Source organism: Lepidochelys kempii, chromosome 9 (genome assembly GCF_965140285.1).
Source record: "Lepidochelys kempii isolate rLepKem1 chromosome 9, rLepKem1.hap1, whole genome shotgun sequence".
Classification (NCBI taxonomy): domain Eukaryota; kingdom Metazoa; phylum Chordata; order Testudines; family Cheloniidae; genus Lepidochelys; species Lepidochelys kempii.
In genome coordinates, this window is record NC_136388.1 from 47,488,381 (window position 1) to 47,503,491 (window position 15,111).

Here is a 15,111-nt window from a genome sequence, read left to right on the forward strand (position 1 = left end):
AGAGCTGAGGCCCAAAGCCTGAGCCCCACTGCCCTGGGAAGGTGGCTGCCTGCTCCTCCAGCGTTGTGCTCCAGATGTCTCCAGAAGGAGGCAGAGCCCAACCCCTGCTGGCAGTCCCAGCAATCAACATCAAGGCAGTGCATCCAGGAGCAACAGAGAGGGGAAAGGGCCACCATTTTGCCACCCACCCCCACCCCATCACAGCCCCGGGAGGCTCTGGCTGCAAGAAAAGCTCCTGGTGGCCGCATTTGAGAAACACTGGATTAGTTACTGGCAGGGACTGGGGGAGCCTGAGAATAGCTTCTGGCTGGCTGCTGGGACCAAGCAGGTAGTTACTGGCAGGGACTGGGGGAGTGAGGAAGCAGCTTCTGGCTGGCTGCTGCGACTCAACTAAGACGGACTATAGGGAAATGGTCCAGGGAAACATAGAGCAGCAATTAGTAAAGGGATGCAGCAAAAGGATTAAAGGGTCCCTGGGTTGGGACCCGGAGCAGTGGGTGGGACTGGGTCCCCGCCCAGCCACTAAGGGAAGTGGCTGTACCCTAAGGAAGGGAATTAGAGCTGTGGCATCCCAGGGAAGAGGGCTGCACTGGGACTGACTCAGTGGGGAGCTGTGGTCAGCAAACTGAGTCCAAGAAGGGTGGCTCAGCAGGAAAGCTGGGGTCACTGAGGACTCAAGTAGAGGCAAGGTGACCCCAGGAAAAAAGCCCTCAGGGCACTGCTCAGTTCCAGAGTGGGAGCCTTGCAACCTAGCTGGACCAAGCGAGGGTACAGTGATGGGCCCTGTTGGGCTGGTGAAAGACTGAGGGAGGGTGCAGGACATGGGGGACATTTTGGATTGTGTACCCCAGAAGGGATTTGTTTGGTTTTGCACGACTGTGAGAGACTCGGCCAGACCTGCCTGACAACTACAGTAGCCAACGGGGCACCATGAGTGGAGAAAATTGAGAAAAAACACACACTCAAACAGGGGCACTCGCGAGAGGTGAGTGCACCCTATTACAACCTTGCTATCCAATATAACAGTATCTGGGACAGGGATCTTAGGCTGTAGTTCACAGGACTCATATTTTATTCTGGATTGGCTATCTGAATGATCCCATGCACAATGCCTGGATTGCACAATGTTCCACTCCCAGATCACTTCCTGTGATACTCTTAAATGATCCCACATGAAGTTCTGAGGTTCCCAACAAGCTATCCTGGGACTTTAGATGGAGAATTTTTTAATGAATTGCCACTTGTCTGCCTGCTCCTAGAGTTGTATTCACTCTACCATGGTGCCTCCTGGTCACGGCTTGCTTCAATTAAAAGGAGCTTCTGGGTTTACAAGGCATGCCTTTAGTCATGATTTTCTCCATACCACCTCCACTCAGACCTATTCACACACACAGGCACTCAAATACTATAGTGATGAACATGTGCACGCTTAGACGATTTCAGCTGGCATCTACCTTCAGACAGAAAGCCAGGCACAGCTGAGGCAGACTCAATATAGACTTGTCAGTTTGCTGTCTGAGCAGTACAGCTCAAATGCTTTGATGCAAGCCTGAATGTAGCCTCCGCATGGGCCATTCAGGGAGAGGAAGTCCTAAGGCCCCCTGTTACTCTGAGTTTTGGGTTGACATCACAGCAGTTTATGGCAATAATTCAGGACTCCAGTTGATCACGCAAGCTGTTCTACCAGTGCACAAATTGCTCAAGGGAAAGACAGAAGAGTCTGCAGACAGAATGTAAGACCATTCAGAAGGCTGAAGATAATCAAGCACACTCCAGATTTTTTTGTAATCAAGTGGAAGAAAGCCAACCTTGAGGGTATGCTCAGCTCTGAGATGTCTTATGCTTCCACGGCCTAGGGTAGCCACAGTTGTTTCCACCTGGAAGATCTGCCTCAGGAATTTGTTTTTGGAAGAGTAAACCAATTGCATTATGTTGGAGCTGAGCATGTCACGATTCTTCTCCAGGAAACCTGTGGGTCAGAAATAAAATAACCTCATCATCTGCGCTGGCTCTGGTCCCAGGCTGCTACTCAAAAATAAACCTAATTTACAGTAACTTGCACCTCAATTTAAATGAATCCTCTTGCCTTCATTACTTCTGCTTGGCAAGCAGGAGGCTGCGTGTAATCTAGCACCAGGGAGATGACAATGACCCATGGGGCAGCTGCCTCAGGGGACAGGCGCTCTCCTCTCTTTGCTTCTGAGGAGGACCATGCTTGTACTTGAAGTGTTCTCACCTTTTGACTGGTAATAGACAATCCCAGCAAAGTGGTTGATACCAAATTTGGTGTCATGGACGCTCCTCGGTGGGATGTAGATTTTGCTTTTGCCATGATGGGAATTGATTTTGTTTAGCAGAGTGGCGTCAGTGCCCTAGGAACAAACACAACCAAGAGCCAGGGGTGAAGCAGATTCTCTCTGCAAGCACTGGCCTCTACAGTGCGAGCAAAAAAAATAGTGCTCCAAGATAACAAAGGGTTAAATCTGGACCTGCATTGGGTGATTGCGCTGGAGTGGGAGGGAGGGACAATGTTGTTAGGAGCTGGATCTAGCAGTAGGGCACCATCCTAGCACTCTCAAATACAAAGACAGGGCCTAGCTAGAGTATCCACTGGCACTTCACAGCACCAGTGAGTGTGTCCTGCTACCCTGGGGCCAGGGAGTCACCCCCGCTGCTTGGGGCTCCCCAAAGCTGTGCAAGAGGCAGTAAGAGTTGCTTGAGAGCATGTTCCCCTGGCCTCTTTGAGCCTTCCTGCCCAGCACAGGCTCAGTGGCACAGAGGCCCTCCATGAGGCTGGCACCGCTCTCCTTGCCCTGGCCCTTATGCATCTCTGGAGGTTACAGACAGGATTCTGCTGCATAGCCAATCTATGGGAAGCTCAACAGATGAGTTTGGTTGGCTGGCAGTCAGCTGGGTGCTTGTCATTAAGCATATAGTTTTCATTACAATTAATCAGGGAGGGGAAAAAAACCACTAGGATAATCCTGTTGTTAAAGGGATGCCTCAACAGCTTCCTCCTCCTTTGGGTGGCAAACAGCATGTAGAATGGGCAGGGCTGTGCTCTTTGAAGTGCCATGGGCCCTTGAGATAATAAAGGGGGAGCAAACCCTTTGCTCTTCTGAGTGCAGGGACTGCAGTTGTGATTATCCCTTTCCTGGAGCATGCAGAGAGCATGGGGGATGCTCTCCAGCCTCTGTGCTCTTACCACCTGGCACAGCTGCATTATTTAAGACTACCTTACTAGATGCCCAAAAAGCCAAAACTGAGGGTGAAGGCTGGTTAAAAAAATAACTTGGTTTAGAGTGGAAGTGAAGGCAGATACATATATCTGTTATATTATAACAAATGGAAGGAAGGGGATGTTAATAGTAATGAATATAAATCAGAAATTAGGACTTGTAGAAAATTGATAAGGGAAGCAAAGAGACACAAGGAGGCAGCTATGGCCAGCATGACAATAGGAAGGAGTCTTTTAAATATAATAGGATAAAAAAGAATCCTGACAATGGTATTGGTCCACTACTATGTGGAAATAGTAGAATTATCAATAATAATACAGAAAAGGCAGATGTCTTCAATAAATATGTCTGTTCTGTATTTGGGGAGAAAACAGATGCTATAGTCTCATCCTATGGTGATGATAACACTCTTCCCATTCCACTAGCATCTCTGGAGGATGTTAAACAGAAGCTACTACAGTTAGACATTTTAAAAATCTGGTTCAGATAACTTGCATCCAAGAATTTTAGAAGAGTTGGTTGAAGAGCTTGCTGGACTGTGAAAGTTGATTTTCAATAAGTCTTGGAGAATTGAGGAACCAGAAGACTGAAAGAAAGCTAATGTAACATTTTTTTAAAAGGGTAAATGGAATGACCTGGGTAATTATAGGCTGGTCGCCTGACTGCAATCCCTGGCAAGATAATGGAGCAGCTGATATGGGACTTGATTAATAAAGAATTAAAGGAAGGTAAGATAATTAATGCAAATCACCATGGCTTTATGGAAAATAGATCCTGTCAGATTAACTTGATTTCTTTTTTGATGAGATTACAGATTTGGTTGATAAAGGTAAAAGGGTTGACATAATATACTTAGATTTCTATAAGGCATGACATGTTTAAAAAAACTAGAACGATATAAAATTAACATGGCACACATTAAATGGATTAAAAACTGGCTAACTGATAAGTCTTAAAATGTAATTGTAAATGGGGAATTGTCATTGAGTGGGTGAGTTTCCAGAGGGGTCCCGCATGGATTTGTTCTTGGCCCAACACTCATTAATGTTTTTATTAGTGACCTGAAAGAAAGCATAAAATCATCACTGATGAAGTTTTCAGATGATACAAAAATTGGGGGAGTGGTAAATAATGAAGAGGACAGGTCACTGATTCAGAGTGATCTGGATCGCTTAGTAAACTGCGTGCAAGCAAACAATATGCTTTTTATTTGGCTAAATGTAAATGCATACCCCTAGGAACAAAGAATGTAGGCCATATCTACAGGATGGGGGACTCTCTATCCTAGGAAGCAGTGACTCTGAAAAAGCTTTGGGGGTTGTGGTGGATAATCAGCCAAACATGAGCTCCCAGTGTAACGCTGTGGCCAAAAGAGTTAATGTGACCCTGGAATGCATAAACAGGGGAATACTGAGAAGGAATACAGAGGTTATTTTACCTCTATATTTGGCACTGGGGTGACCACTGCTGGAATACTGTGTCCAGTTCTAGTGTCCACAATTCAAGAAGGATGTTGATAAATTGGAGAGGGTTCAGAGAAGAGCCATAAGAATGATTAAAGGATTAGAAAACATGCTGTATAATGATAGACGCAAAGAGCTCAACTATTTATCTTAACAAAGAAAAGATTAAGGTGTGACTTGATTACAGTCTATAAGTATCTACCTGGGGAACAAATATATAATAATGGGCTTTTCAATCTAAAAGAGAAAGGTATAACATGATCCAATGGCTGGAAGTTGAAGCTAGACAAATTCAGACTGGAAATAAGGCATACATTTTAACAATTAAGGTAATTTACCATTGGAACAATTTACTAAGGGTTGTCATGGATTCTCAATTGTCTTGTAATGATAATTTTTACATAAAGTTTGGATATTTTTCTAAAAGATCTTCTCTAGGAATTATTTCAGGGAAGTTCTATGGCCTGTGCTATACAGGAGGTCAGACTAGATGATTACAGTAATCTCTTCTGGCCTTGGAATCTATGAGTCTATAAAGGCCACAAATTATTCTGGCCCTGAAGAATTCCGGAGCAGCAACTCCTCCCAACTGTAAGCACAGTCCAGCACACAGTCAACCAGTGAACCATCTACAGTGTGCACAAGAGTTTTAATCTCATGGACTTTCCCCTTTGGGTTGCAACTGGAGAGGACATTAAAGGTAGTGAAGGGACTTCTGTGGGGAAATGACTCTCACTGGGTCTTACCAGCTCACAGTCCCTCCAGAAGAGCTTCCTAGGCAGCTGCCCTCTGTGTGAAGCCAAGAGACCAGATAGAATAAGGCTCTCACCTTAGGGAACTTGCTTTCCTCATCAATGAGGGAGACAATGTTCATGGGTTTGAGTGCAATCACTTCCAAAGCCTGGTGGTTGTCTGTGAATTCAATGTGGCTCCAGGAGATGTGCTCAGCAAGGTATTCCTCCTGCTCCAGCTTGAAGACATGGCGGACAAAGAACTGCTGAAGGTGCTCGTTGGCAAAGTTAATACAGAGCTGCTCAAAGCTGCAGGGGAACAGCATGAGGACCCACTGTCATCTCCATGTTACCTGGTACCATCACTTTCACTGGACAGTATTATCTGACACTCTATATTTGATACATGCACACAGGGAACACTGTTATAGTTTAGGTGATACCATTTCATACTGTTAACGAACACACCTGGTGTATGTTGTTCTTTCTGGGCACATGTCACCATGCCCAACAACCCACATGCAATGGACTCCTTCTTCATATAGTGTGCGGCTGGCAGGACAGATTGTTTCATTTTATGTTTTGTTTTGTTTTTACAGAGACCCATAGGAGCTTCCTGGTTGTGTGCCTAGCTAGCCTGTATGTGCTTAGCTAACCTGTATAGGTGTGTGATCGGATTCCTCTTACTCTTGTCCTCTCTGCCACCTTCCCTCCTTTTGTTTGTCACTCACGCATCTTGCATCTGGTCTTGTAAATAATTGGGGGCAAGGATTTTGTGTGCTGGTGTGTCTGCACACCATGAGGCCCTGATCTGGATTGTGACCTTTAGGCACCACCATACTATAGACAGATTTATCACATATTCCATTAAAGGTAGCATACAGAAATGTGATACTGATCACATGCTCCCTGGGCTTTTTCCCAGGTGTAGCATCTTTGGTACATTAATATGCAGAACACCTGTGGTTCATGGTCTGCACAGCATTTGCTAATGGTCTGTGGAAAGCTGGCTGGTTATATGGTGCTGGCTCTCCTCCTTGTGTCCTGCTGGTTCCCTGCCAAAGAGCCTCAGTGCCCATAGAAGGAGCTGGACACAAGGAGGAAGAGCGAGTCTAGCTGCCTCCATTGGGGCCACTACTATCTAAGAGGAAACAGAAGCTGCTCTTGGGGCCTGAAGCCACCAGTGGGAGAGGAATGTCCAGGAGAGATGGGAAAGAGACAATCGGCATTATGTCAGGGAGGAAGAGGCATCTGGGCAGCATGTCCACAGGAGCAGGGAAATCAAGCGCCTGAAACCATGTACAGGAGAGGACTGGGCAAGAGGAAAGCATGCAGGGAATAGGAACCTGAAGTATCCACAACATGATCTCCATTAAGATGTGGTTCATGCTATGATGAAGTTGGAGAACCCCTGTCCCGTGCAACATAGCTCAGCAGAGGTAATGGCATCTGTGTGGCAGGAAAAGTCAGCACAGGGATGTGCATCATGATCATCGCTAGGAAAATTCAGTGATGGAAGCAAACACCATCTTTACTTTGAGCGCGAAGACGACAATGAATGAGCAAATTAATTCATTTGTTCCCTACCTTTATGTCTGCTATTTGTCACCTTCCCTGACGGAAATGAATCTGGAACATCCTACCTGTTGGTGTTAAAGTTTTCAAAACCAAAGATGTCCAGAAGCCCAATGGACCTGCGGGAACTTTTAGAATCCTGAGAAGGTGGGCTGAAAATTGCAGCATTGATCTTATTTACTATCCACAAGAAGAGATGGCCATAGATCCCCTGTGGAAGAGTTAAAAAGGAGGTAAGAGCCCAATAATGCAAACCCTAGTCGGCCTAGTGCTTGCTGTGCTGAATGAAGCCAACATGCACGCTCAGTGTAGCAAGATCTAGGGCCCAGTGATAAGTGTTTGCAGAACCAGGCCCTGAGAGAGTCTGTAGACACAGCTCTGAAAGCATTCCCACTCTTTGAAAAACATCAGTGCAATGCACACTTGGAGGGGGTGAACTCCTTTACCTTCACAAAGGCGTCTCTCCCATCAGCAGCCTGGACAATGCTCAGGGGCATGGACACGCTCTCTCCTCGGATGATGATCGAGTGGTTTGTAAGGCTGTTTTGCAGTTCTCCAGAGTCCACCTATAGGAATAATCATTGCAGCTGGGTCATCCGATGTAGATAAAGCAGACCTGGCAAAGATGGGCAGAGTCTGACTCAGGAAAAAGAGACTAAGATAGAAGTGGGGAAAGCAGAGACATGCTGTCTGACCGGTACTGTGGCCTACTGTCACAGAAAAAAATAGCTGTTCCTGGGGCCTATATCGGGAAAGATCTCTCAGTTTGGAGGGGCAACACTGTGAGCATTAGCAGCGACAAGGGGACACAGCACAAAAGGAAAACACCATAAACAATCCCTCAACAGAAGCACATGTGCCAACAATCCACCCTCCCAGAAGGGGGAACAAACCAGAGAGCTAGTGAGAGAAGACGAGAATCCAGTACCTCAAGCAGTTTGGTTGCTACAGAAAAGTGTGAAGAATCCAGCACATCAGAGCAGTCCAAATGATCATACACAGCAGCTGGGAAGAGGAAACCGCAAAGCTCAGTATACACACACAGTACAAGTCACTACCACTATGGTGCATGGCTGTATTGTTACTGTTTGTATTACTGTACTATCCAAAGCCAGGAGCAGGATCTCAGGCAGAGCACTGTATAGAAACACAGGCCATGTCCACACCAGCAGAGTGTTAGCAGTTTAGTTAATCCACACCGCTGACCAGCATAGCTCTGCTGGCAGTCTGTAGTGTAGACCTGGCCCCAGTGAGAAAGCCATTGCCCTGAGAAGCTCCCAAGCTAAGAGATTAATCAGATCGCACGGAACAGAGGACGTAAGAGTCACCTACAGAATGCATTCAGTGCAATGCTAAGGCTGCAATTTGAATCAAACCCAACTCAGAGAATTCTGAGTTTCCACAATAACCCTGACTCAGGGCTTGTCTACACTGGCACTTTACAGCGCTGCAACCTTTTCACTCAGGGGTGTGAAAAAACACCCCCCTGAGCCCTGCAAGCTTCAGTGCTGTAAAGTGGCAGTGTAGACAGTGCACCAATGCTGGGAGCCGCACTCCCAGTGCTGGTAGCTACGCCCCTTGTGGAGGTGGTTTGTTTAGAGAGCTGGGAGAACTCTCTCCCAGCGCTCTGCCACGACTACACAAGCCATGTTAAAGTGCTGCCGTGGCAGCACTTTAACGTTGCCAGTGAAGAGGTGCCCTCAGCCTCTCCTTTCCCCCTAGCACACAGAGTCGTTTTCATTATCATTCGTGCCAGGGCACGGTGTTATTTAATGCCTCAGTGTGTGTGAGGGGACCTCTTTATGGCCTGCCAACCTTGTCTCACAGTGAGAATAGTAACAGGTTTCAGAGTAACAGCCGTGTTAGTCTGTATTCGCAAAAAGAAAAGGAGTACTTGTGGCACCTTAGAGACTAACCAATTTATTTGAGCATGAGCTTTCGTGAGCTACAGCTCACTTCATCGGATGCATACCGTGGAAACTGCAGCAGACTTTATATATACACAGAGAATATGAAACAATACCTCCTCCCACCCCACTGTCCTGCTGGTAATAGCTTATCTAAAGTGATCGTCAAGTTGGGCCATTTCCAGCACAAATCCAGGTTTTCTCACCCTCCGCCCCCCCCCCCCCCAACTCACTCTCCTGCTGGTAATAGCCCATCCAAAGTAACCACTCTCTTCACAATGTGTATGATAATCAAGGTGGGCCATTTCCTGCACAAATCCAGGTTCTCTCACTCCCTCACCCCCCTCCAAAAACCACACACACAAACTCACTCTCCTGCTGGTAATAGCTTATCCAAAGTGACCACTCTCCCTACAATATGCATGATAATCAAGGTGGGCCATTTCCAGCACAAATCCAGGTTTTCTCACCCCCCCACCCCCATACACACACAAACTCACTCTCCTGCTGGTAATAGCTTATCTAAAGTGATCATCAAGTTGGGCCATTTCCAGCACAAATCCAGGTTTTCTCACCCTCCGCCCCCCCCCCAACACAAACTCACTCTCCTGCTGGTAACAGCCCATCCAAAGTGACCACTCTCTTCACAATGTGTATGATAATCAAGGTGGGTCATTTCCTGCACAAATCCAGGTTTTCTCACCCCCCCACCCCCATACACACACAAACTCACTCTCCTGCTGGTAACAGCTCATCCAAAGTGACCACCATGATTTCAACAATTTCCATCCCACCACCAACCTCAGCCTGGTCCAGTCCACACAAGAGATCCACTTCCTGGACACTACAGTGCTAATAAACAATGGTCACATAAACACCACCCTATACCGGAAACCTACTGACCGCTATTCCTACCTGCATGCCTCCAGCTTTCACCCTGACCACACCACACGATCCATCGTCTACAGCCAAGCTCTGCGATACAACCGCATTTGCTCCAACCCCTCAGACAGAGACAAACACCTACAAGATCTCTGTCAAGCTTTCTTACAACTACAATACCCACCTGCAGAAGTAAAGAAACAGATTGATAGAGCCAGAAGAGTTCCCAGAAGTTACCTACTACAGGACAGGCCTAACTAAGAAAATAACAGAACGCCACTAGCCGTCACCTTCAGCCCCCAACTAAAACCCCTCCAACGCATTATTAAGGATCTACAACCTATCCTAAAGGATGACCCAACACTCTCACAAATCTTGGGAGACAGGCCAGTCCTTGCCTACAGACAGCCCCGCAACCTGAAGCAAATACTCACCAACAACCACATACCACACAACAGAACCACTAACCCAGGAACTTATCCTTGCAACAAAGCCCGTTGCCAACTGTGCCCACATATCTATTCAGGGGACACCATCACAGGGCCTAATAACATCAGCCACACTATCAGAGGCTCGTTCACCTGCACATCCACCAATGTGATATATGCCATCATGTGCCAGCAATGCCCCTCTGCCATGTACATTGGTCAAACTGGACAGTCTCTACGTAAAAGAATAAATGGACACAAATCAGATGTCAAGAATTATAACATTCATAAACCAGTCGGAGAACACTTCAATCTCTCTGGTCACGCGATCACAGACATGAAGGTCGCTATCTTAAAACAAAAAAACTTCAAATCCAGACTCCAGCGAGAAACTGCTGAATTGGAATTCATTTGCAAATTGGATACTATTAATTTAGGCTTAAATAGAGACTTGGAGTGGCTAAGTCATTATGCAAGGTAGCCTGTTTCCTCTTGTTTTTTCCTACCCCTCCCCCCCCAGATGTTCTGGTTTAACTTGGATTTTAACTTGAAGAGTGGTCAGTTTGGATGAGCTATTACCAGCAGGAGAGTGAGTTTGTGTGTGTATGGGGGTGGGGGGGATGTGAGAACCTGGATTTATGCAGGAAATAGCCCAGCTTAATTGTCATGCACATTGTGTAAAGAGTTATCACTTTGGATGGGCTATCACCAGCAGGAGAGTGAATTTGTGTGGGGGGGTGGAGGGTGAGAAAACCTGGATTTGTGCTGGAAATCACTTTAGATAAGCTATTACCAGCAGGACAGTGGGGTGGGAATAGGTATTGTTTCATATTCTCTGTGTATATATAAAGCCTGCTGCAGTTTCCACGATATGCATCTGAAGAAGTGAGCTGTAGCTCACGAAAGCTTATGCTCTAATAAATTGGTTAGTCTCTAAGGTGCCACAAGTTCTCCCTACAATGTGCATGGTAATCAAGGTGGGCCATTTCCAGCACAAATCCAGGCTTTCTCACCACCCCCCCCCCCCCCCGGGAAACAGTAACAGGGTCACCTCTCAGAACAGAATTCAGTTGGCTCACCCACCAGTACTTCTATTGTCTGCAGCTGCTGCCCTTCCAACACCCCCACTCGCCATCCACATCTGTTTGGCAGACAGCCACGAGCTGGCCTTTAGACAAGAAGGCAGATAGTGATCCACAGACTTTAAACATTGAGACGAAGGGAAGACCTAGCTGCAAGCAGTGCTGTGTTTACCTTCAAACTCAACATTCCCCAGGTGCAGAATAGCAGCCAGCAGCTTGCTGATGTCCCAGTGCTCAGAATCTGAGAACATGAGGATCTTCATAGCAGAGCGGATGTGAGCATATTCCTTTGCATCATTATGGCCATCACAAGAAGTGCAGGCACCCTGCATGACAGCACATTCATGGGACAGGGGAACCGTCTGGGTACTAATACAGACCTAGCATAGCAGCCTCTAGGCTGTAGAACAAAACATATATAACAGAACTGCCCCGTGGGCTGCTCGATACAGACCCAAGATACAAACTCTTGTATTTTATTTTATTTTTTAATTTCCCTTTTCCATGGTAGTTTCTTTCTTCGCTCCCACTCAAAAGAAGGTGACACATTGCTTGGAGTGGTGTTAGCCAATATGCATCTGTTAGGCATAGCATACACCACATGAATAGGTATGATGTGCATGATACTAATATAATATACATTATGTACATGGGTGGTGGGAGAAGTTATGTTAACTAAATGGCTTATGCTCTTCCCACAGTTCTGTTCACCCATGTCAAGCCTTGTACACCACTTTGCAAAACTGAAGTCAGCTTTGGCATTAGAACATAGGAAACGTGTCAAAGCAGAGATGCATGAATAAACTGTGTGCCAAGTACAGGGAGGGTGTACTCCATGGCTCATCAGCACTTGGAATGCAGCATTCAAAACGAGATATGGGAAAGTATAGAGAGCTACCAAGGACAAACCTAGCTAACAAGTGGGTTAGACTTAAACTTAAAGTGAATAGAGGGGGCTGTTAGCTGGCACACGTGCACAATATAAACAGAAGGAAGTTTGAGGATGGCTCTTTGAACCACACCTACTGTGTAAGGTGAACATGCTGTGGGATAAGAATGGTTTTCTGGAAGAAGGGTATAGAATAGATGTTTCCTTTTCATGTTGTGCTGTGTTGTCTTTAGACAATGCATTTGGCTTTCCTGAATATTTTTATGAGCGAACCGTTAGTGTAGTCAAACGCTTGGCTATACACCTTTCTGTCAGTAGTGGGATGAGCCATCCATTAGTGGGTCTCTGAGGTCAAACAGCACATGCTTCCATGGCTGAGCTGAGTAACATGGGAAGAGGAGAGAGAAGCTTAGGCCAGGGGCTGCTTCAACAACCAGCTACATTAAAGGCTGCTCTGGAGCAGTGAAAGAGAAGACGTAACTTTCAGCAGTCCACCCACTGCTCTATCTGTCACCATGGGATACATTTGCAGTGTTTCTTAGGGCAGATTTGAGGTCACGTCTCTTTCCCTGCCCCTGTTGTAGCTCTCCTCTGCCCTGTACAAACATCCCCTGGCACTAGTCAGTAACCCCCAGTTTGAGAAATAAAGACAGGCAGGGTTTGGACAGTGGTAGAAAATACCTTTGCAAAATCAGAACACTAGAATCTAGCACAAGACACTGAGTGGCACAATCCAAAAACAACATGAGAAAGGTCTCCAGCAATAGTCTGCCTGGCACAGCTCAGGGCTCTGCCCTTTGCTACCTTCCATATAAATAACTCATTAAGGGCTGGCCCATATTGTAGGGCATGTCTGCTGGGTCAGTGAGTCCTGGGCAATGCAGTGCTGTGGCAGCAGGAAGAGTGAAGTGTCCTTATGTGCTTTTCTATTTATAGCACTAAGAATAGCTATTCGTACCAATAGCTGAGCAAAACAAAAACCGTGAGAGCAGGGTCTAATCTGCCTATCTAAATATTTTACAGCACTCATCACTGAGCTAAAAGGACTTCAGCCCTTCATGGAATACACAGCGCTTGCACTGCTGTAATAAGCGCTGACCGCGTTATCACTTTGTCCTCAGTCATTCCATTCCTATAATTAACGAGCTGGGGAATCTGCTCCCACTCGCTGGGCCAATGGCACACGGGGCACTTTCCTTTAGGGGCAGCATCATTTGAGCCCATAGCAGTAGTGCATGCGAATGGCCGAGAGGAGCTGCAGGCATGTTCTAGCTAATGAGATTCTTCCCATCCTTTAACACAGAGTTCCAAAGCTTTCTGTAAACATTCAGGCCTACGGTTACAAAAGCCTCCACTAGCCTGAGCAGCTTTTTTTTTTTGGGTGCCCAACCCTGCTCCCACTGAAGTTTGTGGCATGAATCCTGCTGGCTTCAGCAGGGGCAGGACTGGGCCCTAATTCCTCCTTTACTCGTTTTTGTCCAAGTCACAGAGCAAAGCAGCTCAGCTCATGTTTTTAGCGTGAAGAACTTGGCCAGACTAGGGGTGGGATTTCCAAAACTGCGTAGAAGCACAAATCCCACTGAAAGTCAATGGTGGTGGTGCTGTTAAGCCACTCTGTACTTTCAGCGGTCTCCCGCAAGATGAATCCCCACATCCAACAAGGGAAACTCTCTGGAAAACATAAACACAGACTGGGAAGTTTACATTAACTAGCCCAGATTAGAGAGAGAACCACATTACTGAGTTATTTCTGCAAGGCCCACTACAGATAAGGACCATGGCTACTGGTGTTGCTTCAGCTGTGAAATAAAGAAACATTTTGTACCTGTTAATTCCTTTTCTCTGAAAAATACATCCAGGCCTTGTGTTCTCCCTCCTGGGAGATCAATGACAGTTACCCGAAACTTGACTGCAGTGCAAAGGCGGGCACTGAGGAGCCAACTGAAGATGCTATTGGTCTTTCTTAAGGCTGCTCTTGATGGATAGCTTCTAATGGCCATAGCTTGCACCCAGTGATGGATACAGTACAATAAAAGCTTAGAGGACACTGCAGCTGAGCCCACAACATCCTTACTGTTAATTCTTCTTTCACTCTAGGCATGGCCATTTCTATGTGAGAACCAGCCCTCTTGCACTTGCTTTTGCTGTGACACGTGAGAGCGGCCCAGCATGAGGAACCCTGTGCTCAAGGCGATGGCAGCAGAGGGAGGTGCATCTTACCATGGTGAGGTAGGTGTACTCTGAAGCAGTGCCCAGGTTCAACATCTTCTTCTGCTCCAGATTCATCCCCATTAGCATGCAGTAAAATATGTGATAGTTCCTCTCCTCCGGAGCCTGGAATGAGAGAAGTACCCCAGGGGACAGGCCTGTCAGTGCGGTGTCATAAAACAGGAGTAGAGTTAGCACTGACTCCCAGATTAACCCTTACCTGCCGACAAACCCGGGACTTCTCCAGAAGGAACTGCTCTATCCGGGCTCCTTCGATCACGCTGCTTTGGTTGAAGTGGATGTCGATGTATTTCCCAAAGCGGCTTGAGTTGTCGTTTCGAATTGTCTTGGCATTTCCAAAGGCTGGTGAGGGGAGGAAGTGTAGGATAGAGACAGACACTGGGTTTACTCCTGCTTAGGGCATGGCAACTTCACTTTCAGACTACCTGGTCTTGCTGCTGGCATTTCACCTGGTGAGCTCCAGATTCCAGTGCTGTGTGATCTGACTCACACTGGGAATGACAGGCCCCAGACTCCATCCTACACTCAGCTGAACAGAGAGGCAGACAGCTGTGCATGAGAGCAAATGGGCCCTAAATATCTCATGTAGGTAGGGAGGGGACACCAGATCTCTCTGCATGGGAAGCAGGGAGGCTGCAAAGCTGTGGGAAGATCTTGTGGGAAGATACAGTCTCCCTCAGCCAAAC

At 46.7% G+C, this 15,111-nt stretch overlaps 1 protein-coding gene across 5 annotated transcripts in view; it reads right to left on the reverse strand.

Moving 5' to 3' along the window:
• Positions 1 to 15,111, reverse strand: part of MYO7B (myosin VIIB) — a 99,800-nt gene that overhangs the window by 57,727 nt on the left and 26,962 nt on the right. For all 5 annotated transcript variants that reach the window (XM_073360171.2, XM_073360170.2, XM_073360173.2 and 2 more), the window contains exons 7-15: positions 14,625 to 14,767; positions 14,417 to 14,530; positions 11,480 to 11,633; positions 7,937 to 8,013; positions 7,455 to 7,574; positions 7,077 to 7,219; positions 5,532 to 5,742; positions 2,237 to 2,372; positions 1,809 to 1,969 (exon numbers count right to left, since the gene is read on the reverse strand). In XM_073360171.2, coding sequence (XP_073216272.2) covers positions 1,809 to 1,969; positions 2,237 to 2,372; positions 5,532 to 5,742; positions 7,077 to 7,219; positions 7,455 to 7,574; positions 7,937 to 8,013; positions 11,480 to 11,633; positions 14,417 to 14,530; positions 14,625 to 14,767 — 1,259 coding nt within the window. The remainder of the gene's footprint in view (positions 1 to 1,808; positions 1,970 to 2,236; positions 2,373 to 5,531; positions 5,743 to 7,076; positions 7,220 to 7,454; positions 7,575 to 7,936; positions 8,014 to 11,479; positions 11,634 to 14,416; positions 14,531 to 14,624; positions 14,768 to 15,111) is intronic.